This window comes from Thermobia domestica, chromosome 16 (genome assembly GCF_964235325.1).
Source record: "Thermobia domestica chromosome 16, izTheDome1.hap1.1, whole genome shotgun sequence".
NCBI classification, from domain to species: Eukaryota; Metazoa; Arthropoda; class Insecta; order Zygentoma; family Lepismatidae; genus Thermobia; species Thermobia domestica.
Window position 1 is genome coordinate 38,394,822 of NC_137469.1, and position 27,297 is coordinate 38,422,118.

The 27,297-nt window shown below is 37.4% G+C and overlaps 1 protein-coding gene across 1 annotated transcript in view; it reads right to left on the reverse strand.

Moving 5' to 3' along the window:
• LOC145673030 (A disintegrin and metalloproteinase with thrombospondin motifs adt-2-like) overlaps positions 1-27,297 on the reverse strand; it is a 121,281-nt gene that overhangs the window by 8,773 nt on the left and 85,211 nt on the right. The window contains exons 13-15 of the mRNA XM_081742352.1: positions 8,065-8,185; positions 5,718-5,821; positions 2,770-2,893 (exon numbers count right to left, since the gene is read on the reverse strand). Of these exons, the coding sequence (XP_081598478.1) occupies positions 2,770-2,893; positions 5,718-5,821; positions 8,065-8,185 (349 nt within the window). The remainder of the gene's footprint in view (positions 1-2,769; positions 2,894-5,717; positions 5,822-8,064; positions 8,186-27,297) is intronic.

Consider the following 27,297-nt stretch of genomic DNA (forward strand, 5'->3'; position numbering starts at 1 on the left):
TGATGTATGTTATTATACATATAGAAAGCACGTAAAGCTATTACCATTTTTTTAAAATTTGAAATGATATTAACATTGGATGAACATAAAATAAGGATTTAATATTTCATAAACTATTCGTGTAAAATCACAATCTTGTATGACAATTTGAAAATTTATTTTATTGAAAATTTGATAATTACGTAACTACTGAAAAACGATTGCAGCTACATCTATTAAGAAAATTGCAAATTAATTCAGATCAGTTGTCACTAGGAGTTCATTGCAAATTTTCTTTTTCTTTTAAAATGCTCATGTGTAATTTGCTGTGAATAGAGATTAACCTCGTAATTACTATACAATTTTATTTCCGTATTTAGCTAAATAATTTTCTTCCATGTTTTGAAATTGTTTCGTAAGAAATCTTCAGTGTGTTTTCGATTATGAGAAAATAGTTTTTTTTTTCATTAGTAACAGCAATAGGGTTCTCATGTGTACAAAGACAAACGTGGAACGTATCTTCTGAATTATAATTTGACAGATTTATGGTAAGATTTGTCGTTGCCAAACAATAATAAACATTTTTTTTTTAATTTTAAATAGAATTTTGTTTTAGCATTTTTAGAGACATATTTCCTAACAGCTGCTACAATGGTGGCCCTATATCAGTGGTTCTCAACCTGATTCCTATCACAATCCCCATTGTATCACATCTTACCAGCGACCCTCTTATAATTTCTGGTTTGTAATAAGCTTGTGTGAAAGTTTCAATATTGCGGAGATCTCATGATATACACCTTTTTCTACAATAATAGAATTTCATTTCTTACATATAGTGGATAGAGTAACTTCCCAAAAACGAATGGATTAAAACCAAAATTTGGTCAGTTCATTTATATTACAAATATCGAATCTGATCCGTTATACTGTTTCAAAATGGAAGGCCCTTTGAAAATTTTAAAACTTCGTAACTCCCTTAAATTCGAGTCATACGATAATAAAGTTATTTCTAATTTGTTTTTTTTTTTAAATTTAAAACAGTTGCTAAAAAATTGAGTATTTTAAATGACTTGATAATGTGCGTCAGGAACATTGAACCGGACATCCAGCACCAGTGAAATCACTCAGTTAGCTCATTATCTTTCAAGTTTAATTATATTTCAATATGCAATTGGATTTTTCTGGTGTTTCAATATGCAGTTCTCATTATTTTCATATCCTACCTGTTCCATTTAAATTGATTTTTAAATAACTCTGCACCTGTTGAAATTGTTTAGAAAACCTACTTTTTGTTGTTCTTACCAGTATGTATAAAAATAAAAATATGCTTATCAGAACAAAATTCAAAATAATATTTAAAAATATTTTCCGGTATTAGATTCTAATTATATTTGTCTCTTCCGCTTATCTTCGCGCTCCCAATTGAACCCTCTTGTGATCCCCGTAGGGGTCGCGACTCCCAGATTGAGAAACCCTGCCCAATATTAAATATCCAATTTACATGAATTATTATACATTTGTTATTATCGGCAAATGTACGTTTTAAGTAAGTACAAGTTTCAACCCTTTACTGGCCGGCTAGCTCATACTTTTTTGTGATACAGTGTAAATGTTGTAATAGAAAATTTATTCGCTATTAAATTCAATCAGGAGAAAATCTACGCCTTAAAATTTAGACTATTCTTAACAGTGTGGAGCATCTACACCATCTTAATTTTTTTTAACATTGATTTAAATGGGGAATTATTTTCTTTTTCTTCCTTAAATGAACTAGATTTTTAATGGTTTTTGTTTTACTGATTTCTTCTTCAAAACTATTTAAACGCCTCCTACTTCGTGAAAATGAAATTTTGTTTTCCATATTTTTTATTTAATAATCGAGTTTAGGGGCCTTAAACACTGTACTTACTGTTTGCTAGTTCATATTTCGTGACAAGTTTGACTTGACGTGACAATTTTTGGCACTGAGAGAGGGTTATATGGTATGTGTTCGAAATGACCACATCGCAGTAGTGGACGCCAGACTTGTAGCTGTTCGTAGTCGATTGGATCTTCGTAGTCGACTGCACATATTTAACTATTCAGTCGGCTTCGACTTTACTGCAAATGCGAGCAATTGCTCGAAATGTTGGTGGCGGTGTTTCAAACTCTTTGTGCCAATGTCATACCTCGTGAATGTTCTTGTACTACCATTTCAGTACAATCTTGCGTTCAACAAACAATAAGCGAACCTCAGCCATTGTTGATGCTCGACTGTTTTCTGCTGTACTGGCTAATATGACTGACTCGTTCCACCAACAACCAGCCGCGCATCCACAGCATAAATTGCCAGCTCCACCAACCAGTACAAATTTAATGCCATAGACTACACTACGCATTAGATTAGTGGGAGTAAGTGTTTTTGATTAGAAATTATTTAATTACAAATAGTGAGTATATATTGGGATCCCTCTGTATATAATACAAATTCATTTTTTAAAAAAGGAAGAGGCATTAAACTAAGCTTAAAAAAGAAATAAGCAAAATCACATAATTAAACTTCCAGTTCAGTGTAAAGAAAACACAATAATAATAATAATAATAATAATAATAATAATAATAATAATAATAATAATAATAATAATAATAATAATAATAATAATAATATAAATCGAAAAATTAAAAAATAAAGGAAGCGTAAGTATTCAAGTCATTTAACATACTAAATATCGAATCGCTAGTCTGAAAAGTTTAGAAATCAGAATATAAACAACTAATTATGTTTACATTTTAAAAACTTGAATTCCTCACCTTGTTCATAAGGAGCTTGCAGTCCTGCAGCGTCCGGGTCTAGATCTTTGAGCAATTTGCTGAATCCTTTGCACTTTTCTGTTGCAAAATCTTCGACAGTCTTCCTTTTGCCCTTTTTACATAACTACCCTCAAACAAAGAAAATGGAGAACAGGATGAAATATAACTCAAGTTGAAACCAGTGGCAGTATGTGATCACCTTATACTATTATATTGAATGATAACATAGTTTCAAGCTAAGTTAATTTGCACAACATTTTACAGAAGAAAAAAAAAAGCTTCACTTTCTTTACTTTTAGTAACGAACCAAATTTCTTACCTCCCTTTTACGTGATCTTTACAGATAATTTCAGAACGAAGGATTAATTTGAGACATAAGCGTGCACAATCACTGGTGGTTTGATTCAAGGGGCAAACCATCTGTAGCGTAACTTAGGCTCACAAATTGCGCCGTTACGGCGTGTGGGGGCGGGGGGAGGAAAACCCAGAAGGCGTACTTTGCTCTTAGGGGTATGTTCTTTTTGGGCGATTCTCTTAAAAGTGACTCAGGAAACGTCCTTTATATTTCATAAATGAATTCATAATTAAATTTTTCGTAATAGCTACATATGGCATAAGCAACAAGAGAAGACTGTTAAGTGCCATTTTCTAACTTTCAAGTAAACTGAAAAAGAACGCTCAAGATCCCCATGCAATTGAATGACGGATACCAAACAAACTTCTCCTGCTGTATGCAGTAGAAATTCCGAACTTAAACTACCTACATACTGTTCTGTGGTCCGATCCCGACCCATTCCACCTAATAACCCAATTTCTCCAGAAGTAGCGCTTACCATTGCTTTTCTCCGAGTCGCTCATATAATTCAATTCAACAAGTCAGATCGAGAAAGTTTAGTGCGATAGTCTTTTATTTATTTCCTGAAGTGCCATTTTACACTAAAATATTGAACATTAAGTACAAAAACAAATTGTGAAAGGCAGCCAGTCAGAGATACTATATTAAAGGTACTATCTTCGTACGTACTGGTGGCACTGAAGAAATCTCGAAAATCTATAGACATAATGCCTGGCTTAGAGACTTGAAGCAGGGTAACCCGATAGGAAAGCGCTAATACTAATAACTACTTATCTACTCGAGTTCAATACTTATAAATGGTTCACTTGATTGATTAATTTATTTATGTATTTTGAATTCGTGTAAATTACCAAACGTCCTTAATTTTATCCATATCAACCATTATACTGGAGTGGAAAAAAAAAATCATTCATCTACATAGTGAGATGCACCAGTTGATGTAAATAGGTGCATATTATATTTTTTGTGTATTTTTCTCACAATGTACAGTTAAAACTAAACAAATAAATACTTTTACTTTCAAAATAACAATAATGTTTTTTTTCTGACTAAGTTAACCATTCTTACTCAATAAATTCATTGTCTCTAACCCTTCTAAAAGAGCATCCATATATACGGGGTGATTATAATTAAAGCCCCTCTTTCAAAATGCTCTAAAAAGAATTACTGGTCAAATTTGAACTGAATATATTTGAAGAAGGGGCAAACGGTATGACATAAGAAATAAACAGTTCCAATGGTGGACAACATATTGAACATGTCATGCGCAAGTCTACCGATAATTAATAGGGGTTTTCATTGTTGCTTTTTATGCGGTTTTTAGCCCAAGGGCAATTAAAAGTCGAATCATTATGGGCTTTTTATGTGGTATTTGGCCGAAGGATAATTAAAAACCAATTTTTCCCATCCAATGTAGTACGACCTTAAAGGAATGCCATGGTCGATGGGCTTTCCACTAACAGTGCCACAACTGTTGAATAAGTTAGAAATAATTTTTTCCGTCACAAAACCGAAACTATCATGCACATTGAACAGTACAGTTGGTTTAATGTGCAACACATGCTAAAGCCGTCGTATTTCCATTCAATATGTAGCCGAATCCACTTTCGTTATGCCGCTTACAGCACCATCTATTGATATATTTTGGAACTTTTTTCTTATGCTATATCGTTTCTCCCTTCTTCAAGTATATGCAGTTCAAGTTTGAAATCATTCGGACCAGTGGTTCTTTCTTTTAGAGCATTTTGAAAGCGGAACTTTAATTATAGTCACCCTGTACATACCTAGGTATATTCACAATCATAGGCAGAGCCAGGATTTTGGTAATGTGGGTGCAGGCTGGGAAGGCATAGTAAGCAATATCAACATGATACGCAATAAAAATTTTTATGTGCATACTTAAAGAAAGTTCATACAAGGATACACGTGTATGTGAGTTATGGGTTTATCAAGGAAATATCAAAATTTTTAAGTGCACAAGGTACTTCTTTTGCAATGGCATCAATTATAAGGATATTCTTATGTTGAATGGAACTATGACTTTAAATTGTTCGATGACATATTCAATATCTATGGTTGCTGAAATCGACTTTTCAACAAAAAGCATCATTATGGAGTTAAATCTCTGTTGAAGCATAGTCGATCTTAGTTTGGACTTGACATAATTAATCTTGGAGAAACTCCGTTCGCATGAGCAAGTAGTAACCGGAATCACTGAAAATTTTCTCATCATTATGAAGAAATTCATATTCACCCTTTCTCTTCCGGATTCTTGCAACCACTTTAGCCAATCAAAAACTGTACATGGAGGATTGTTTAAGCGCCTTTCTCTGTACTATTGTACCTTAAGATCTCAAAAATAATCCCTAAGTTTTAATTAAAAAAAAAAAAAGAAAAACTAGAAAGCTCTGTATGACAGCAAGTAACTTATGAGAGACTTAAGAAGTCCCTCACATATAACCAAACATAGGAAACAATAAATATACGAAATAGAAAGGATTATTGTAGAAAATCTGAAAATCCCAGTTAATGTGGGTGCAGCTGCACCCACTGCACCCACTCTGGCGCCGCCTATGTTCACAATAATATTTACCTTTTCATCTTTACACAAAATGACATCATAGCTAGGTCCATCACATCCTTCGTCCGTGTTTACTGGTTTCGGGTTATCACATGTTCGACTTCTTGGTTGGTAGCCTGGAATAAGGTTTTTAACTTTTGAATAATCATAACGGTTGCGATTTTTCTTAATCTTTAAAACGAATCTACGTGTTTCATTACCCAATATGTTATATATATATATAGGAAGTATACGCATGTATACGCATATAACACAACTCAAAAAAGGGATATATCCAGTGCGTATTGGAAAAGGATGGGTGTCAGAATTCCTTTGAAATGCTCAAGTTTACACTTAATAAAATGGAATTTTAAGTTATTTTAAATTTTATTTTCTGCTTAAACTTCTTATTATTGATTTAGACGATCATACATCGATTTTATTTTATTTATATTTTTGCATAAACAATCCAATATATTTCAATAAAAAAAATCGTGTAGACCTTAATCTGGAGAACTACATATAATGTAGTCAAACCAAAATTATCAGTGAACTCAGTATGATGTACCTATTCCGTAGAAAATACGAAAACTCGATTTAGGGGTCATTCAAAAATTTTGTGATCCCCGATCCAAAAGCTAATTATTGACCAAAATCGCAATCTTTTGATCCATTTTTGGTTCTCCTAAAATTCTTGTTTATTTATTTGGTACTGCCAGAACCAAGATTATTTATTTGTTATAGTTCCGAATTAGGACGATCTTTAAAGAAATAATACAAATAAGTAATTATGTGTAGGCGAATAATAGCTATTTTAAAATGTAATAATCTTGTATATTTTCAAATCAAGTAGTAAATGGTGGCGTTTTTCAGGTTACTTTTGTAAAAAAAAAAAAAAAAAAAAATCGTTACAAGATAAGGGAAGAACACATACAATAATGTCTAATGTCTTAATTGTTGTAAGCATTGACCCTACCAGGGGAGCCGCCGCTCCCAAATGGCCATTGTCTTTAAAGGTAGACAGTCTACATCAGCCATTGGGTTTGGTAATGTACGGTTCATCTCTCTCGTAAGAAGACGTAGTCCCGTATTGTTTGGACGACCCTACCGAAGGAAGGGTGTGGGTGTCCCTTCTAATGGTGGCTTACACGTACCATTGGGATTCGGACAGGTAGCTTTGCTACAACGTGTACGTGGTACCTAAACACGTTAAAGATAGGTAGCCCTGTATTGTTTGGGCGCGCCTACCAGGGGAGACACAGCTCCTCGGGGCTTGGGGAGACACGGCTCCCAAATGACAATGTCTGCCTTGAGCAAACGATCTACATCAGTCATTGGCTCTGGTAATGTACGGTGTACCTCTACCGTAATTAGAGGAAGTCCCGTATTGTTCGGACGACCCTACCGGGAGGGGAGTGTTGGATTCCTGCCTGCAGTGGGACCAAACGGAGGTGGGAGAGGGGCCAATCCCAAGAATCTGGGTAACGGTTCTGATCCTGCCAAAGGGAGGAAAGACTGTGGGATTGGGCCGGCACCAAACTCAAATGGTGACTCAACACGTACCATTGTGTCCGGGATGAGATACGGGAGTATCTCGACGTGTGCGTGGTACCTCTACACGACAAGGCGGTTGCCAGTTGAACGATAGAGGTAGGCAGGGCCGGGATTGAACAAGCCCCCTCGGGCATTGCCTGGGGCCCCGGAATTGGGTTGGACTCTGCCGGGCTGTGGTCATACCGTGGGATTCGGTAGCTTGTGGGAGCCAATCCCAGGAATCTGGGTAACGGTGAACACGGGAGGGAGATAAGCTTGCCTTATAACGCTCGGGCGCCATGCCTGCAGAGCATGGTAGGACTGACTCGCTAGCAGTCTGCCTCAACCAGTAGGTTAACTGGTAGACACTCAGGACTTGGTCTGGCCGCGCAGTGGGCGTATCCCACTCCCTCAGTGAATGGGGGTTACACACTTAGGTGTCAGGGTTAAGGGACAAATCTTGACGGTGCAGGAGCAACAATAGCGTATATTGTGGAACTACGGGCGGGGTGCATTACATTCTTGCGGAACCCGTCCATTAAATAGACCGAACGGTCGCGGGCATGCTCTCCATGCATGCAGTTAAGCGTGGCATAGTAGACCACTAGCTCACAATGTTGTAAGCATATAGCAATAAAAGATTAATTTTTATCAAAGTTATTTTCCTCAAGAACCAATTGTGCTTGGAAAAGAATTTCACCACTCAGCTAGATATACTGGGATTCAGAATTTTGTTTTTTTATTGTCTGGAGCGACATTCGCTTCAGCCAACTCAATTGTTACTGTATAGAAAGAGAAACCAAAGCAACTTAATAATAAACAGAATGTTCGTTTTTCTTCAACGTACCTCGTGACTTCTCAATACAACCTGAGAAGCATTTATCAGGTTTCCACTCACTCCAACCTCCTTTCACCACTTTGTCTGGCTTCTTCTTCTTCATTATTACACAGTCACCTCCCTGGCACCACTGACAAAACAAGGAATATAATAAGTGAATGCTTTTATATATATAAATTAATGAAGGTTTTTACAACGTAGATACTAGGTTAACGTGTTAGCTGTTCATGAGCATTTCTAGTATTTTATAATAAATAAGTATGAACTATATCGGGTTTTCTAAAAATGGCGCCCACGGACTACAGAGCATTATTCTACAAGTTAAAATAAAGTGAAAAATATATAGGGTGTTTCGAAACAACACCGACAACATTTGAGAGGTGATTACTGACACTAAAGATGAAACAAAAAGTATAGACCAACCAGAGTGCACAAATGATTCCTCTCGGAGTTATAGGTTGCCGAAAACATGAAATAATGAACTTTAAAGGTCCATATCTCCATTACCATGGTACCTACCATAGTCGGGTCAAGACTTCACTTACAAAATAGTATGTGCCCTATCCAAATATTCATGTTTCAGAATCCTGCGGTATTTCCGCAACGATGTTTATAGAGGCAATTGGTGAGTATTTCGAATTATATGCCCATAGCCAAACTGTCTTTATAAAACTTGTTGTGTGAGTGCCGCAGAATTCTGAAACATGTATTTTTGGATAATCCACCTATTAGTTCCTAAGTGAAGTTTTGATCCAACGACGGTAGGTCACATAGTTTTGGAGCTATGGACCTTTAAAGTTCATTTTTTAATATTTTTGGGAGCCTATAACTCCGAAAGGAAGCATTTGTGCACCCAGATTGGTCTATATTTTTATCTTATATTAGTGTCAGGAATCATCTCCCAAACGTTGTCGGTGTTGTTTTGAAGCACCCTGTATATAATTGCATACTTTTCGGGTCCTTGTTTGGAGACGCGAATTGCACTATGTGACAACGTCGCAAATAAAAGAACCACAGAGAACATCTACGATTCTATCAAATAGGTACATCGATTCTTTCCAGATGACAGTTAAAGTCGATATTTTAAGTTGACACTAATACTACTTATTACCATAGCAATTGATGTAACTTCCTGATAGATTCATAGAGCAATGCTAATGGTTCCTAGTTAATATGCGACATTATCACATAGTGAAATTTTGATTTCCTATAGCGGCTGAAGGAGGCCCTGAAGGGTATGCCATTATATAGAATTTTCGCTTTATGTTGACCTGAAGAATAGTGTTCTATTGATCGTGGGCGGCATTTTTAGAACAGCCGATATATTCGGTAGAAACCGGAATAATGTATTAAAAGTTAATTTAAAAAATAAAATTTAACTTCCCGTGACGTTACAGTCGAAACTAGAATTGTTATCATTAGGAAAAAGTAAACTTTCGGCAGCTCTAATGTCTTAAATTGCTGACAAGGAACACAAGAGTTTCCAGCTTATAATTCCATTTCGTTCTTTTTCTTAATTTAGGTCCCAAAACATAACTTTAAATACCATATTTCATTTTAAACGTTTTAAAATTAAATCTTGCTTCTATCACTCTCTCCCAGAGCTTAACTGCATGGCTCGTAAGTTTTATTCCTCTGTATTGCCACATTCTTGCACATTCTGCTTTGTTTTTAAAATGTGGTACAATGTAGCTGCTTCTCCATTCGTTTGGCATATTTCCATTATCCCATTAGAAAGTCGAATAAATCACTGAATTCCTTCTTCACGTAAACCTTTTCATGTTTCGATAGGGAGATTATCCAGTTCTGGAGATTTAGTACGGATACTTTTCATCTTTTTCATGGCAGTTTCTACCTCTACCATGGTCACAGGCCAAACCAGTCCCTGATTCGTGGATAGACTTTCGCCTTTTTCCTCAAATTTTCTACATTGAGAAGTTCGTGGAAATACTCCTTGCACCTCTTCTTTATCCTCTCCTCATTATTTTCGTCTTTGATGCAGCATACATGCACATAATTTTTCTTTCTTACCTTCGAAAGTTTGTGTATCATCTTTTCTCCCCGTTTGTTTCCAGGTTGTCGGACAACTCATCATAAACGTTGACTTTAGCTACACTAACTGCCTTCTTTGCGTTTTTCTTCGTTTCTCTGTAATCCATCAGATCTAGTTGATTGTCAGAGTCCTGCCATTTTTTTTTGTATCGTTCCTTTTTCTTCTTCACAGCTGTGTGAACTTCTTTTTTCCACCACCAATTTTCCTTATCAATGAGGCCTCGTCCTTTTGTTTGCCTCACATCTTTTCTTGCTGTTTGCCCGAGTGCTACTGATACTTAGGTCCACTCCTCTTCAACGAGCAATTCTTCTTCCTTTATTTGCAATACTTGGGATGTGGTGATTTCCTCTCGGATCTTTTCGGCACTTGTCGCATCTTATTTTCAGCACTTCGTTCGAACAGGAACATTTTGTCGTTTTCTTCCCACTTCCTCTTTGATGAAGATATCGAATACTACAAGGTAGTGTTGCTCCGTTAGACTGTCACCTGGTATTGCTGTGCAGTCCTTTGCATCATGTAGGTTTTGTCTCCTCCATAAGATAAAGTCGATCTAAGACCTTGCGGTGCCACTCTTATATGTAGTAAAGTGTTCTTCGTTCTTCTTGTAGAAGGTATTCAGGATAGCCAGATCGTATGCTTGTGCCACTTGTATTATGTTTTAGTCTTATTTCTGTTTTCCAATTCATATATCCTCCATGAATTCTTTCACATCCTGATCTTGATCGTCCTACATGCCCATTTAGATCTCCTGCTAGAACAAGCTTATCACGTAATGAACAATTCTGCAAAGTATTATCTAGTTCCATCCAAAATTTTTGCTTTGTCTCTTCATCATACCCAACTTGTGGCGCATTGCCGCTCATTATTAGGGCCCGGAAGTTGAGGAAAAATCCTCTTTTTAACGAGAGCCTGAAGACAAGGCTTAACATATGTTCATTTTGGGTCATTTCAGGCTAGAAAATGATGGATTGTATTTGTCCTTTTTTTTTTTTTGTCTTTTTCGGCATTTTTATTGGTCTTTTTAAAGTTTTTCATATGCCTTAACGGTTTTTTTCTCTTCACCTTTCGACAATAAATTTACTGGCGATTAACTCGAATCAGCACCATCTCTTAAACATCTTTTCTTTAGTAAAGAAAATTCCAATGATAAGACATTCTTCAGACAGATTCAACTACTAGACTGGTAAGACCTGATCTGCAACATTCACAAGTCAGATAAGGAGGCCTAACAATGTCCTCCAGCAAAAGAGGAGCTGAAGTTTTCTTATTTTAGTTTGTACTTCAGTTTGTGGAAGAAGGATGGACCCAGTGCTTAAAGTGACATCAGATGGGGTGACGGTATGGAACAAATATGACCACTTAGAGCAGTAATTTTGACAGAACCCTAAAGAGCATCTCTACTCCTGACAGTTTTGCACCATTTTTGACATGAAGTCTATAGAACTGGAGACAGAGAGAGAGAAAGAGAGAGAGAGAGAGAGAGAATGAGGACTAATATGTAAATGTTTTACTCCTCACTATCATCAGCCTAACAGAAATAAATATTTATAAAATTAGTATTCAATGAATATCGTTCTTCCGTTGTATTCCATTGTATTGTATACGTATTCCATTCAATAATATGGAAACTTTTAATATTGCTAATCATCATAATATTGGATAAATAATTACCAGCACATAATGCAAATCTAGTGAACAGAAACATGTTTTGTGCAGCCGGTTTACCATAAAATAAAATTTTTTAAAAAATGCAATCCACTGTTGTGACAGCGATACGCCAACACTTTAATACAATTTCAACTTCAGAGCTTGGTGACAACTTACACAGCCAAACAGGCCCGAAACCACCTACAGAGGTTTGGGGGGCTATGAGCATGTTAGAGAGGCCAAGTCATCAAAAATGATCTTAAAAATATCTAAATTGTGTTTTTTGTATTAAAGTGTAGAGGGACCACGAAAAGTTTAGGGGGGCCAGGCCCAGGCCGTATCCAAGGCGGTCTAGGGGGGCCGTCTCCCCTAAATTTTTACTGGCCCCTCCTAAAATTTTCACGGTAAATTTACAAGTGAACTATAATATGATGATGAATTATAATGTGGTTGTACCGCACCCCCCAAACTTCGACTGCCCACCCCCTAAATTTTTGGGGTGGCTACGGGCTTGGTCAGGCCCCCCTAGCCCCTCTCTAGTTACTGGCCTGCAGCCAAGAGTATACGAGACAATTAACCAACTGAATGAACTTAAAAGGAAAATTTTTGAATATCCAAATATAAAACTATAAAAGGTAAGAGGCTTGTAAGGCTTAGGTTTACCATTGTTGAACCAGAATTTAAACTTCCGCCGTCAAATTGATTATTGTGCAATAGTGATTACGAAGTGGGTGGGGGAAGCTGAGGCGGTATGCTTTCCAAAGTTTTTGCTTGAGCATATGAGGGGCGTAACTAACGACAAACCTTGCCGTGTGGAAGGGCTCACAGGTACCGGGGGCCCATAAAGAGTAAGAGAAAGATGGAAAGAGAGGCTCAAGAATTAGAAAAACAACTTTTTCTATGGGGCTCAAATACACGTATTAATGCTTGCCCCCCAGAAAAAAATTAAATTACAGCGCTGCTATCTCTTCTCCTGGCGTGTAAGATACAGGTTAGATTTCTGGCGGAGGCCTGTAGAAAAAAGGTTTTCTACCGTAAATTTGATGAAGACAAAACAAAGAAACAAACTGAGTACTCAAACTTTGCAAGGACTGCTGCAAACAAAAAGGCTCTCTTCCAACACCTCATGCTGTGGATTCCCTGTGGATCACTTTCCTACCGGTGGGGTGCTGACTGCCACGGGTGCTGACTGCCACAGCCAATTATTGGTGCTGATTGCCACGACTGGCGCTGATTGTCAATACCAAGGTGCTGATTGAGACGATGCCGTGCTGACTGCCACGAGCCTAAGAGAAAGTTGCTAGACGTAACATTACCGGACGCCAAGAAGCATGAAAGAAACGTGATGAACCTTAGGATCGTGTTGTTCAGACCAACTCCTACCAAAGGTAAGCAGGTCTCTGTATGTACACTCATGTCCAAAATTATTGTCGCATGACTATAAATATGTTGTTCTAGTAATATAATTTGATAACGAATTCGCCCGGTATTTCTTATAATGTTAATATGTATATAATCGGCAAAGACAAGTATGTGGTAAATTTCATGTCAAAAGACCAGTAAATAAGAACAATGAAAGGATCATTATGATTTTCGTATTTATAATTTTTTTCCTATGAAATTTACCACAAATATACATTTCCTGATTATACACATAGTATCAGTATTAAAAGTACTCTGCAGAATCATTATCAAATTATATTCTTACAAGAAGACAGTTATAGATATGCGACAATAAGTTTGGTCATGAATGTACTTTCAGTTTTGTCAGGGAGCGATGCGTACAAAATTGGTACGATTTATATGTTCTCACTTGAACTCCCTATGTCAGTATAAACTGTTTCGAGCAGCTCTTGAAAGTTCCATCAAAAAAGCACTACTGGCTGGGATGTCCCCCACAAGAGAAGTTCAGGAGAAAGCACTCGCCTGCAGAGAAACTAAGCATGCCATTTTTTGAAGCCCCAATTCATGCTGATTACAACAAGCTAATAAAATTCCTGTACGGTTGAGAACGGTTCAAGATATTCAACTTGGAAGTTTATATGAGAAAATGAGGATATGCGCATTTATACACGTTAAGTACAACATAATTAGTAACGATTATTGACATACGAATTGAAAGCTATCGGAAGTAACAGAAAAAAAAGTGTTTCGAAATAACTAACGGGTTTGTTAGATACAATTAGTCATTACATTGTTCACAATAATCATAGGTTAGAGATGAAAATTGATCACTGTTGTTCTTCTGTTTTATGAAGAAATGACGCAGGCAAAAGACTCCCTTGCACCATAAACATTTTAAATGTGCCATTTCGTTGCATCCGTCGAGGGAACAGTTCACAGAACCAAAACAAAAACCAAATTCGATAAGTGAGTCAAAAGTTATAGGCCTATAATTTGTTCGTAACCTGCCTTGTAGAACGCAAACTGAAACAATCCAATATATCGCGATGATCGGAAGTGATTCGTATGGACACGAACTTTATTTGATTGTTTCGTTGGTATATTATAACGTCCGGATGAAGAAGTTTCATACTATGTACAAATCTCCTGCCATAATCTTTGATTGATCGGAATCAAAACATCAAATGGTTGCACAAATCATGTGCAATTCTTTGGTATCTTCTCAACCATTACGTCTTTGCCATCCGTCATGCAACTTGTCTGTGAATAGACCCCAGTGATCAAGCAATAGCAAGTTCAAACCATCAGGCTTCGCCATGGGAGAGAATACTTAACTTGTTGAAACGTGCATCCACTCATTTTCTCATATAAACTTCCAAGCTCAGTATTTCGAACAGTTCTCAACGTACAGGAGTTTTATTACCTGTTGTAATCAGCATGAATTGGTCCTTCAAATGACATGCTTATTTCTCTGCAGGCGAGTGCTTTCTCCCGAACTTCCCTTGTCAGCTGGCTTCAGACCATCATATCCATTAAATAATATAATAAAACAATTAATATAAACAATGAAATGTGCAAATTGTACATATAACAGAAAAGACAATCCTTTTATAAATATCCAAGTGTATGTCGTTCCACTTAGTGAGCAACTTTGTAACTTATAGGATGCCACATAAATTTGCTGTGATGATTACTAAATTAATCCCTAATTAATCCCTACTAAATTAATTAATAATCATAAATTTAGTATGAGGGAATAATTCCTCTCTTTCCAAATACAGTTTCTCCCAGGCTCGTGGCAGTCAGCACCTTCATATTTGCAATCAGCGACAGTCGTGGCAATCAGCACCGATAATTGGCTGTGGCAGTCAGTACCCGTGGCAATCAGCACCTATCCCTCCTACCAGCAACATGTATGCAGATGAAGAAGATTAGTTTTTATTTTTAAGGATAATCATTGATGGTTTACTGTTGTAGTCTTGTAAAAAAAAAATAATCTTCCTAATTAACATCTTTAGATAGTAAGTTGTGTCTCCTGGATTTTGGATTTAAAAAATCCTGATTTTTCAAAAAATTGGTTGGCAATATTGCTACTGATCTTCTGAATAGATACGTAGCAAAATAAAAGCTAGTTTTTACAATATTGTTTCAGTTCTTGTTAATATGAAAATCTTACAAGAATTCTACTATTCTAAGAAATACAAAAAGGAAAGGAAAAAGAGAAGGAAATGGGATTGGACCCGGTGCCAAAATGATATACGAGTTTGCAGTCCTTCATTCTACTCATTCATCCATAAGGCTTCCTTGGATGAGCTTCCTATTTTTTACCATACGTTCAGATTTTTAAGAATTTTCTAGCTATAGTGCATTGCTTTAAGCCTCAAAAGAAGAGTTTTCGTTTGTTTCTATATTTATGTACGAAATCTTGGTCAGAAGTTAATGTATGTTTGACAGACATTCTAGACACCAGATTTGAACCAACATATTTAACATTTTAGTTCCTTCACTCCTCCCTTCCGTCCCTTATCTATCTCCTTTAAGGGAAATTCTGAATTTCCCTTCACTTCTACAATAATCCCTCGAAGTTACGATTGCCACGGTTCACCCAATCGAGCTTAATTTTGTTTTCTCGCTTATATTTTTATAATATTTCAATATTTTTGGTGGCGCGAGGGACATTTTCTTACAAGGAATGCTTTCTATCATTTTCATTTACTAATCACTCAACTTTAGCCAAAGACGAAAAAAAATGTAACAAACGCGAAAATTGTGTATTACAATATACGCGCAAGATTTAGTGTGCATGGGTGTATATCATTGAAAAAAAATTCTTATCTTTCAGTGGGTATATAAAGATTCTCCAATGAGCATAGTACGAGCCAATCACTTGAGGGAGCCCCTGAAAATGTCCTCCTCTCCATCCTCGCGCCACGTTAGATCTGTGGATCAATTATCGCCGCTACTGCCCTACCTTCTATTAGATTTATGTGTATGGCAAGAAAACCGCATTATTTTAGTGTGCAGGTTTCCAGGCTACTTCCGTAATAAGCTTTCTCGGATTGAGCGTCTCCTTTCTACAGCTAACCCAACTAACGCTTAAGTTGTTTGAAACTTTCTTATAAAAATATCCCCTCATAACCAGTGATAGAGTGGATCAATGGATTGTAGGTCAAGATTTGTCGGTGGGTCATGGGTCAACAGAACGTGACCCACTGCGATCCACCGTGACTCACTGACCAACTCTCACCTACTACGGCACACCGACTCACTCTGCTCAGTGCATTGTAGACAGCATCTTCTGAACACTGGTCAATTTGTTTACGTTTTACTTTCAAGGCCTCCATTTCTCTTCCCTTTTCATTTGTTTCTATTTACTTACCTGAGAAGATATATATCTAAGTGAAGAGGCACTTTTGGGTATTGATATTTATAATTGTAATAATAGTAATAGGAATTACTACTTGGCTTTCCCGAAGCAGCCTATGCGTTTTAGAGAAGCTGACTACTGCATAAAATATTTTTTTGAATCACCTGTAATATATGAATTATTATATAGAAAAATGAATGTTACTATGTTTGCGTGATCATCACGGCCAAATGTCAAAGCCAAATGAAATGACTTTTGGTATGTAGGTACACCCTAATACCAACTGGGATGTTATCATATCGCTTTCATTATAATACATATCCTAAGAGACTGGGAGTCCGAATTTTTTCGAAAAATTGAACATCTCAGGAGCCGTTCAACTTAAGGAGCTGTAGTTCAGTATATTTCGCAGCCTTGTTTTATTGCAAGTGTGAACTCCTTAATCGGTGGACAGAAGGGTGTGGATAATGGACCAAAGTTGATGATAATGAGTTTTGGTGGGTGGTCAGAGAGAGTGGGTCGTGTTGCGTCCTGGGTTACGGTGGGTGGTCGGTCAGTAGGACAAGTTGTATTTAACACACGCCATTTCTGATCAAAATATACGGGAATGATGAGCCACTTAAAAAAATTGTTGCATGAATAATACAAGGCTTTACGTTTTTAATTAATAATATAAAGCTTATTAATACCTTAGTTCTACCAAGTAATTATCCTTTGCCCTAGAATTAGGAGTGGTTTAGGCAGTTGCTAAATGTCTAAAAATGCCTAGACTGAAGAATACTTAAGTTTCTTCATTTCATATGCAGACTCTTCTTGGTTGTCATTAATACTTTCGTGACTTATATTGTTTTTATACTGACTTGAGCGTTTGGCTTCTTGCTACAAGACTCCTTGTGCCGCAGGAATAGGAATTATGTAATATGCTCAAATGAACGGCCAGTTGCATGATCTTGTAATCCAGCTGCCTTAGAGGAAATATAATGCAATGGGGAATGGTCTTTATACAAAGCGTTGATCTTAGATGATGGACCGGATTCAATCCCAAGTCGTGGTTCTGAATTCATGACAATGGTGGGTTCTGTCCTTCATAATCCCGGTGTTGCATAGCGATGCATACACAGAAACTCGAATGGAATTAAATGAACATTCCAGCTTCGTATCCCACGTTTATACCCTTTAGGCTAAAGGAGATTGGTGATTAAGGGAAGTGAATGAAGGTATAACTGATGGAATTCCAATGTCGGGTAAACGGGAGAATCCGGAGATCTCGTGTCACCAAGGATCGAACTAGGGAACCCCTTGCACTAGATATTAGCCCTCTACCACTGTACCAACATGCTTCCCTCTCCTCCACACACATATTTTTCATTTATAAAAAGGTAAAATACTCATTTTTCAGTTTCCATATACGTGGAATCCCTTATCCTAATTTCTAAGCTATCCCTTGACTTCGAAGTCACTAACTTCTTCTTTCTCGTAGAATCAAATTACTTAGGAACAAACTGACAACGTTAACCATTCTGTATTTCTCTAATACTCCGCCTAACCCCGCTCGGCAATAGTTATAAAATTTTCCCTCAAGCAGAATACTCATACACAAACATATGTATACATTCATATTGTTGTATTGACCTGTCTTCAATATGTAAATATTTTTAGTTTATTCTTTATGTTATGTCTAATATAGGATATTGTAAAGCATTGTTGATAGAATTAGAGTTTCAATTCTTTTGTTAACTGTTATCGTTACTAAGAGCTTGAAAATTCAGTGCAGCGCTATTGATCTTTGTTAACACACGTACGTTGACACTTGTCTCTAAAAAGAAAGCGATGACTGATTGGAAGAAAACTTCTTTTCTTGCAAAATTCGAGCAATCGTTTCCTTATATTGACGATGCACCCTTGACAATTAGCTGCGAGCGAAGATGTAGAGAATACCAAAGCTACGACAGCAACGGCAACTTAATATATACCTACCGCTTTGATGAAGAAGTTGTAAGACCATCGTTCATATATACTGTAACTGGTTTCGCTGTTTTCTGGTTCTCGCTTGAAGAGATGAAGTTTAAGGGAATCCTTCCGTACGTTAGTGTGAGAACCGATTTACGTACATTTCGTGAGCTACATAAGGATCCCTCAATGCAGAGAATAGATTCCGATCTGTCTTCCACCTCATTGAGCGACACACAGAGTGGCTCCACTTGGTATTTAAAAATAGAAAATGATGAAGGAGAAGAACAGAAATTTGACATATTTCAGTTTACGAAGCTTGTATTTGCAGGGATTCATACACACAATTCCCTTACTACCATTGGATCAGATGATCATATTAACGAACTATCGGAAGATGATTTGAGTGACATCCCGGAATCTGAATTTGACGGAATAATCTTCAACTCCAGTACAGAGAGCTTAAAACCACACCAGAAGAGACCATGGTGGAAAAGACTGTTGTGTTGCTGTAGTGGTGGTTGTCATTAAGGAAACGCTTGTTATACGATGAGAGCCGTCCAGAAGAACTAGAGACGCCTCCAATAGGGGAGAATCTTTGGCAATTGTTAACTACGCCGACAGCAGTAATAATAGAATCCCCTTTATCAAAGATCAGATTGCACTGTTAATCATTTTGGAAGATGAAAAAAGAAGAAAATTATGAATATAGCTGCCGTGCCTTGGCTCACATAACGGACTTTAGGTGAAATGGAAAATATTTACAAAACTTTTCGGCTACTTGTAGACCTATATACAACAATAATTCAGCTCAGTATGTGTAAGAATTTGACTGGAAAGTTAACTTGATGAGATTGGATTCAACAGTTCTCTTAGAAATTACTGAACCAACCGAATAACCTATGCTTAATATGAAATACTACTTTCTTTACTAATGAGGCTACCACAAGTGGACCATAATATGTATTATGTTAAGTTTTAATTGTATAGCAGTTTTCCTGTATAATATTGTTGTGTAAAGAAGTGTTAAACTTCTGTCATTGTTTGATGTATTTAAGGAAGACTTTGTAAATCCATATCCAGATGATTCAAATGAATTGTAAACACATGTGGATGCCCAGGAAATGAAGAAAGTTCTTTAGTTTTGGAAAAGAAAGCGGAGTTTCGAAGAAGAATCTGAAAGAGGGCCAAGAATAGGATGAGAACTGGTTGAAAATACGAGAATCGTAACAGCGTTGAAAAGAATGAAGCTGGAAAAGCATGCTGATAAACAGTTTAAAAGAATTATTGAAGTACCATATATTTTCTTTCGTATGTTTAGATAAACACTGAAACGAAAAACGAATAACAAATTAATAATTGTTTTCCGTAACTGCAACCATATTAGATGGAATAATCTGCGATAAATTTGTCATTTTTATTTTGGATTTTAAAAAGTATTAAAAAACCATACGTTGCATTAACTTGACTTATTATTCATAATGCTTTTGAAATAATGAAATACTGTATCAATTCATTGTATAACAGTGGTTCCCAACCGAGGGTTCTCAATCTTTGTTTAGGGGCCGCGGTGGCTCAGTGGTATAGCATTCACCTCTGGTGCATGGGGTCCTTGGTTCGATCCCAGTTCGCGCCAAGTAGAATTTGAGGTGCACAAACACTGTGTGCGTGGGTTTCTTCTGAATTCTCCTGTTTCCTCCCACTTTCTTCATTCCACCATTTCATTCATTTCTCATCATCACCGTCTCCTTTAGCCTAGCCGGCATACCCGTGGAACGTAATATTCAAAGATTTCATTTCAATCTGTGTTTACAATGTTAACAAGATGTCAGTAAAATTTGATAAAATTTTTAATGACGAATGGCGGACATAGGTTTTGATATGCAGCCAGCCCTCACTTAAATAGATAGTTCAAGAGCTTTGCGCAATTCGAAATTTACGTAAATCTAATTTCTTTTATCATAACCATTTTCGTAAACAAGTATGAAAAATCGACAAATTACGCCAAATTAGCAGTTGTTCCTGTCTCACTCACTAGATTGCTCACAAGATAAAATTTATAAATTTAATTCTATTTCTTATTTCAGATGTAAGTGCCATTCGTAAGCTTTATTATATTGGCAACTTCTTACGTAACTGAATTTGCATATATCGAATTTACAACTCGTGGACTGACTGTACATGTCGGTGAGTGGTATACACAAGAATAGGTATCTTCTTTACAAAGATTTATTGTCTACAGTATGGTGCACAATCGACAGATACAGTGCGCCGCAACTGCTCACAGTGTGAGATTCACACAGACTCCTAAACATGTACTCCAGCTATTAATTTCAGCAGTTACGCTTCTAAAGGAAACGCTGCTCCTGCTTGCACAAGGGAGCGTTTCAGGGACGGAATATCATGTATTACCTCAAGCATATCTTGGCCTCTAATTTTGATCACGGATCATAGTCCAAGAGATTGAGACGAGGGCTCCCATCCCGTCCTTAGACCACTGTGAAAAAGTTGGCAACATGGGTCGACTTGGGAAACGGAGATGAATCCTGTTGAATCCTGTTGTAAAGAAGATGTGATTGAGGGTTTTTATAGAGAAATAAAACATTCCGATTAATTTTTGCTTCAAAATGATTAAAGCTTTCCTACTTATAATTTTTTTTTTCAATTTTTCTATAAACGACATTTTTTTTTCGATTCATGAAAAATTGTTTCACTTGTTCCTACATACTACTGGAAATTTTCTGAGCCATGAAAATTGTCAGATTCTTTAAACAATCTTCCATTTTTAACATTTCTAAACATGAAGTTTTATACATCGTTGCACAAAACCGTTATGATACCACTTGCAGAAGTGAGAGAAGCTGTGAAATAGGCTTTGACTCAAGTTACACCTGCAATGCTCCGCAAAATGTCATATAGCACTTGGCGGTGTATTATTTTTTGTCATGAGAATAACGGTAGACAGACTGATCCTTTGGACACTTCATGTTTCCTATCGCAATAAAAATTTCTCGAAAGCATTGTTGTTCATGTCATTAGCGCGCCATAGACGCACGCACTTGCATTACCAACATGTATGAAAGGTTTCTTTCATCATGCATCTTGAAAGAATTTTTTGCCCACACACGTACCAACGTGCTGTCCAACATACTGAAAGTAGTTTGAGAAATGTGGAGGACGAGGAAACGCGTGCTTTTTCTTTCTGCAACTGCACGACCTTGGCATGCGACGGAGGAGAGACTCACGTGATTTCTTCCGCTGTCGTGATTGGCGGACCTAAATATAAAACAGCCACCTTGCATGAACGAGCCCATACACGGTAAACATGCACGCAGAACGGCAAAAACATCAAACATGTTTTCAGAAGATTTTGAAAACTTTTAACATGAATGAACGAGGCCATACACGATCAACTTGCCTGTGGTTTTATCATTTTTCATACAAGTCGGGCTGTTTCTTCAGGCATGTGTTTACGTGTATGGGCTGCTATTCAGTTCTTTCCGTTAGTTTTTACGTACGTTTAGTGGTTTATGTTACTTATTTTCAGGGGTAACAGGAATTTGTGGCCACCCTGTATAAGTCTCGTATTACACCTCACAACTCATGTGGTGTTAATGTCGTACACAATACATTCGCTTAAGTATTCATAGATTTTATCCTGGACTCAGTGTTCGTAGGTTTCTTTAAAAAAAATTCCCTTGACTGACACAAAATTTTCCCTTTTCTTATCAAATTTTCCCTAGTTTGTTGAGTGTCCAATACTAGGGATGGCCACAAAGTTCCGGTTCCGGCGGAACCGGTTCCGTAAGGAACCGGTTCTCGGAGATCTGGATTTCAGAACCGGTTCTGGAACCGGTTCCGGGCCTGGATCCGAAAACCCGGTTCCAGAACCGGATCTTAGGAACCGGTTCCAGACCTGGATCCGAAAACCCGGTTCCAGAACCGGATCTTAAGAACCGGTTCCAGATCTGGATCTGAAAACCCGGTTCCAGAACCGGATCTTAAGAACCGGTTCCAGATCTGGATCTGAAAACCCGGTTCCAGAACCGGATCTTAGGGACCGGTTCCAGACCTGGATCCGAAAGCCTCCAAAGACCCGTAAAGGAGGCACAAAGTTCACCTTCAAAAATAATGCAAAGAGGACCATGCGCTTGTGCCTTCCCCGCCCAGACCCGCTTGTGCCCCCAGAAAAAAAATTTTGGTCCACCAGTGGGTGTTTAGCCAAATGAGTTGGCCAGTTTGCCTGTTTAGCCAATGAGTTTGCTAGTTACCCAGTTTATTTAGCCAAATGAGACAAGCTGCCACCGCCTGAGGGCCTGCCTGTCGCTTCCACCATTTCATCTAGCATACTGTTCACAGCTTGCCAGCAGCTCGCGTTTAGGTAGGGATGGTAACAAAGTTTCGGTTCCAGCGAAACCGGTTCCGCGAGGAACCGGTTCTGTTTTCAGAACCGGTTCCAGACCTGGATCCGAAGAACCGGTTCCAGACCTGGATCCGAAGAACCGGTTCTAGATCTGGATCCGAAGAACCGGTTCGAGACCTGGATCCGAAAAACCGGTTCCGGAACCGGATCTTCTAGAACCGGATCCGTTCAGACCCGAAAACCGGTTCCACCAAGAACCGGTTCTGGCCATCCCTATCCAATACCTATGACAGAAGATGTGACAAGATTAATTTAGCTATTTTAAATGAAGTGCCAACCACATTGGTTTTATTCATTTGCTTTTTGCTTCTATTTTTTTTTAGTTTACTTTTCATTCACCTTTTTAAAAACAATAGTATACACACAAGACACCCAGCCAACAAAATGAAATGAAATCTTTTTATGCAGCCAATCAGTTTAACGTTCCACGATTATGTATTTAGGCTAAGGGAGACGATGATGGAAGAATGAAAAAGTGGGAGGAAACGGGAGTACCTCAAGAAAATCCACGGACACGATGTTGTTTACCACAAGCTTACTTGATCGGGTATCGAACCACGGACCCCACGCAGCAGAAGTAAGCGCTCTACCACTGGGCCACCGTGCCAACAATGCTACAATGCTACACTGAATGCAAATTATGCTACTTTCAGCACTACAAAATATTGCTGCTGTAATGGTTTATTTCTGAAAAATAAAGAAAACATTAAGCAATCAGTCAGCTAGTGAATTTCCCTAGATTTTTCATGTTTTATAGAAAAATTTCCTTTTTTCCCTTTTTGTTAAATTTACCTATGAAATTTCCCTAGATTAGTGAAAGTTACCTCAAACTATGAACACTGAGTGGAATTCGAATATTCAGTTAAGCATGATCTGTTAAGGGAATAATAATCTAGTTCATCAAAGGAAGTGGGCCAAAGAAATTTAGTTTAAATTGTTCATTTTACTATAAATGTCAACTAATAAGGCAAAATGAAACTTAGCTTTAATATCTCTTCAACGAATAATTATTTTAAGCACACTTAATTACTATTTTCCGGTGTCTTTGTGCTAAATAATCAAAATTAACAACTAATTATTCCGAAACAAAATATTTTAAGGAAATCTTACTGTTTAATAAACATTGTACGTGCTTTTATAAAGGATCATTCTTTTAAAACTCGCGGATTTCATTTGAGTCAAGAATTTCTAACTGAAGTCCGATTTTCATGCGGTTTGTGGCAAACGATCAAGAAAGGATGGACGATTTATGGAACTATATTTACTGGTTTAAATTCATCCGAGTTAATATCGAGATATAAACAACAGTGTGTGGAAGGTGAAGCAAGATAGGCTATTAGTTTTGGAAAGTGTAGTCATAGAGGGTCAATGCAGTGACAAAAATTTGAAAAAAGTAGTTTTCCAAATTTTGCAGTTATCTATACCTTATAGATATGTTGGCTTTAAAAAAAGCTAAAAACGCCATTCTTTGAAAAATAATTACGACGGTCAATATACATAATTCTCTGCTCAATTGTCGCTCAGTGGAAGCGTATGTCTCACATAATCTCTGAGTTATCAGTTTTTCCTGTTTTTCTCGAAACCTTTTATGGAGGAGATGGCGGATTTAGAAATTATACGCCTCATATGTAATGCTCATCGTTACTATTTCAACGAGCAACAATGGAGCATACGAAACCATCGTAACCACTATTCGAAGTAGGGTATTTTTGGCGTTTTAAACGTTAGCATATCAAATTTTTGTCACTATATTGACCCTCTATGTCTGCACTTTCTAAACAAAACTAATATCTTGCATCACCTTCCACGCTTTTGTTTTAAACTATGCAATATCTATATCGAATTTTTTTTTTGTTGTTTCAATTTTAATAATTATGATTTGACATATCATCTGCAGTACCTCTCAGATCTTGATTCAACTGTCGTCAATTTAATGTTATAAGCAGGAGTACCTCTCTTGCAGCGCGGTAAAGTTCTCGTCCTCGTGCCAAAATAAAGGATCACAGTAGATGCTTACAAATATCCGGGATGTTCGCAACTTTTCAGCAGTACTGTATATGTTCATATGCTTTTTCGTCTCGTTTTCAAGGTTTTGTAGGCACTCTCGTCTCGTCTCATCTCGTTTCTAGTATCTAGTATTTAATGATTCTTTCCAATCTCCTGTCAATTTTCAAAAGCTTATTTTGGTCTCGTCTCGTGGTGAACACTTATTTTCTTATAATTGTAAACTCAGAAGCCCAGACAATGTGAAAAGAATAATTTTGAACACCACTTATCCAAGCTTTGCAATTATTGTATAATGTTTAAAAAATGACCAAAGCATATACAGTAGAGCGTCGATTATCCGAACGTCGGTCAACCGAACGACCGCTTAACCGAACTGTGTACTCGCTCGCACCTGTTACTCTCCCACCCTACCGTCCATCATTCCCCTCACTCTCAAACCAAGTTTCCCACAGTAGTCGCCGCACTGAGCCACCGCTGGCGGAACATTGCTTCTAATGGGGCCTTCATAAGGCGCTGCTGACCGGCCAAGCCGCCAGTCGCGGTGTTTCAACAATCAGCACACTTCTGTCGGTTTGGCACTGGCTGTAGAAGTAGCGGCAGTATCAAAGCTGTTCACAGCAACAGCTGCGCCAGCTTAGAGTTGAGGCGTGCCGCTCCGCGCAGTTTGAAGGATTGCGCGCCCCCAAGAAGAGCTTCTCACGGTGCAAACAGTAACCTTCTGTTCTCTGTTACGACCACATATGTGCTTTCAGATATCTGTAATGAAAAAAGTACGTGACTTAGCTGCTCGTAAGCATGTAGGCTTGCTTAGACAGACCAAAATAAAGGATTTTTTAAACGTTAATTTTGTGTACTGTGTGTATTGTTCACGCAAAATGCGTATGTAATATGTACATATTTTTGTTTAATAAACTGTACCACATACTATATATTCCTACTAAAGTTGCCTTTGTACGTTACTTTGTAATACTTAAAGAGATGCCTGTTTTTATGAATAAATTTACTGTACAGTACTTCTTTTTGGCAAATAAACATGTACAGTTCGATTATCCGAACAAACCAGTTTCCGAACACCCATGTCCCCCAATTACTTCGGATAATCGACGCTCTATTGTATTATTTATTAAAAAGTATATGCTTTGGTCAGAATTCGTTTTTAACTTTATACAAATAATTTTGTATTTTAAAAAATGCCATGTTCGGCAGCCATGTTCGGATTCAGGTTAAACATTTTAGTCAGGTGGTACGGTAGTTAGAATTTTTTTTAGGGAATTGCTCGCACAAATGTTGAGAAAAATCAAGCGCATAAATCCTGTCACTTGAATAGGGTGATAGGAACCTGTTATGTACTTTCGAAGCAGCAGCAACGAAATCCTTGATACTACAAACATATTTGTCGACTTAATGCTAGCGTCGTACTTATTACTATGTGTAAAATATGTTTTTTCTACACGCAAAATTACAATTTAGATATGTTATTTTTACCGGTATGCCATACCGGCTGATTTTCTAACTTTGGGATGCATAACCGGCTCACTTTAAGCACTGGATGGACCGTTAACCTACCAAAAACTTGTATTTCTCGAGCATTATATTCATTAAAAATGTAATTTTAATTAAATTCGGTTTTATTTTTACGTTTTTTTCCTTCTTTAGATATCTTTAGGTCCTTCTTTAGATATCTTTAGGTCTTTTTAAAGGTCCTTTGTAGGCAATTTTTTAGGTCTTCAACTTCCGAGCCCTACTCATTATATTCAGAGTTTTCCCTTCTCCTAGCACTATAACAATTCTGTCGATTACTCTCTTCACGTCCACAAATTCCTCCTTCATATTCTTATCCAAGACAATTCCAAAGTTATTCTTTCTGTTGTCCCCGTATATATAACCTTGTATTCATTTCCTCTTTTCTTTGATTTTGAACCCTTCCATTTAGTCTCTTGGATGCATGTTACGCTCACTCTTCTTCTTGCCAGCGTCTCCGATAACTCATAGCTCCTACCTGTCAAAGTTCCAGCATGCCGCGTTCCTATTCTGCTCTTCTGCTGCTTTTGAACTATCTTCTTTAGCCCCCTCCGTCCATTCTTAGAGGTTAGCCCTTGCTCACTTCTCACGGTCTTAAGGCTATGGCGCTTCAAGGATGCGTTTTCGTTTACCACCCGCTGCGAACGCAACACAGTTGGCTACTCGATAATTTTACTTTCGCCAGAGTTATAAATCATACTGTGAGCCAGTCAGGATTTCCAGGTCTTTTTTTTTTATTATTATTATTACCAGCGCCGGAAGGGTAGAATCAGAATAACCTGCTTTAGTTAGTTTCTTGTGACAAGATATAAAGGTTATTGGAGAAGTATTGCTCTTAGCTGCAATTTCTTCTTATGTAAAGAAAAAGAC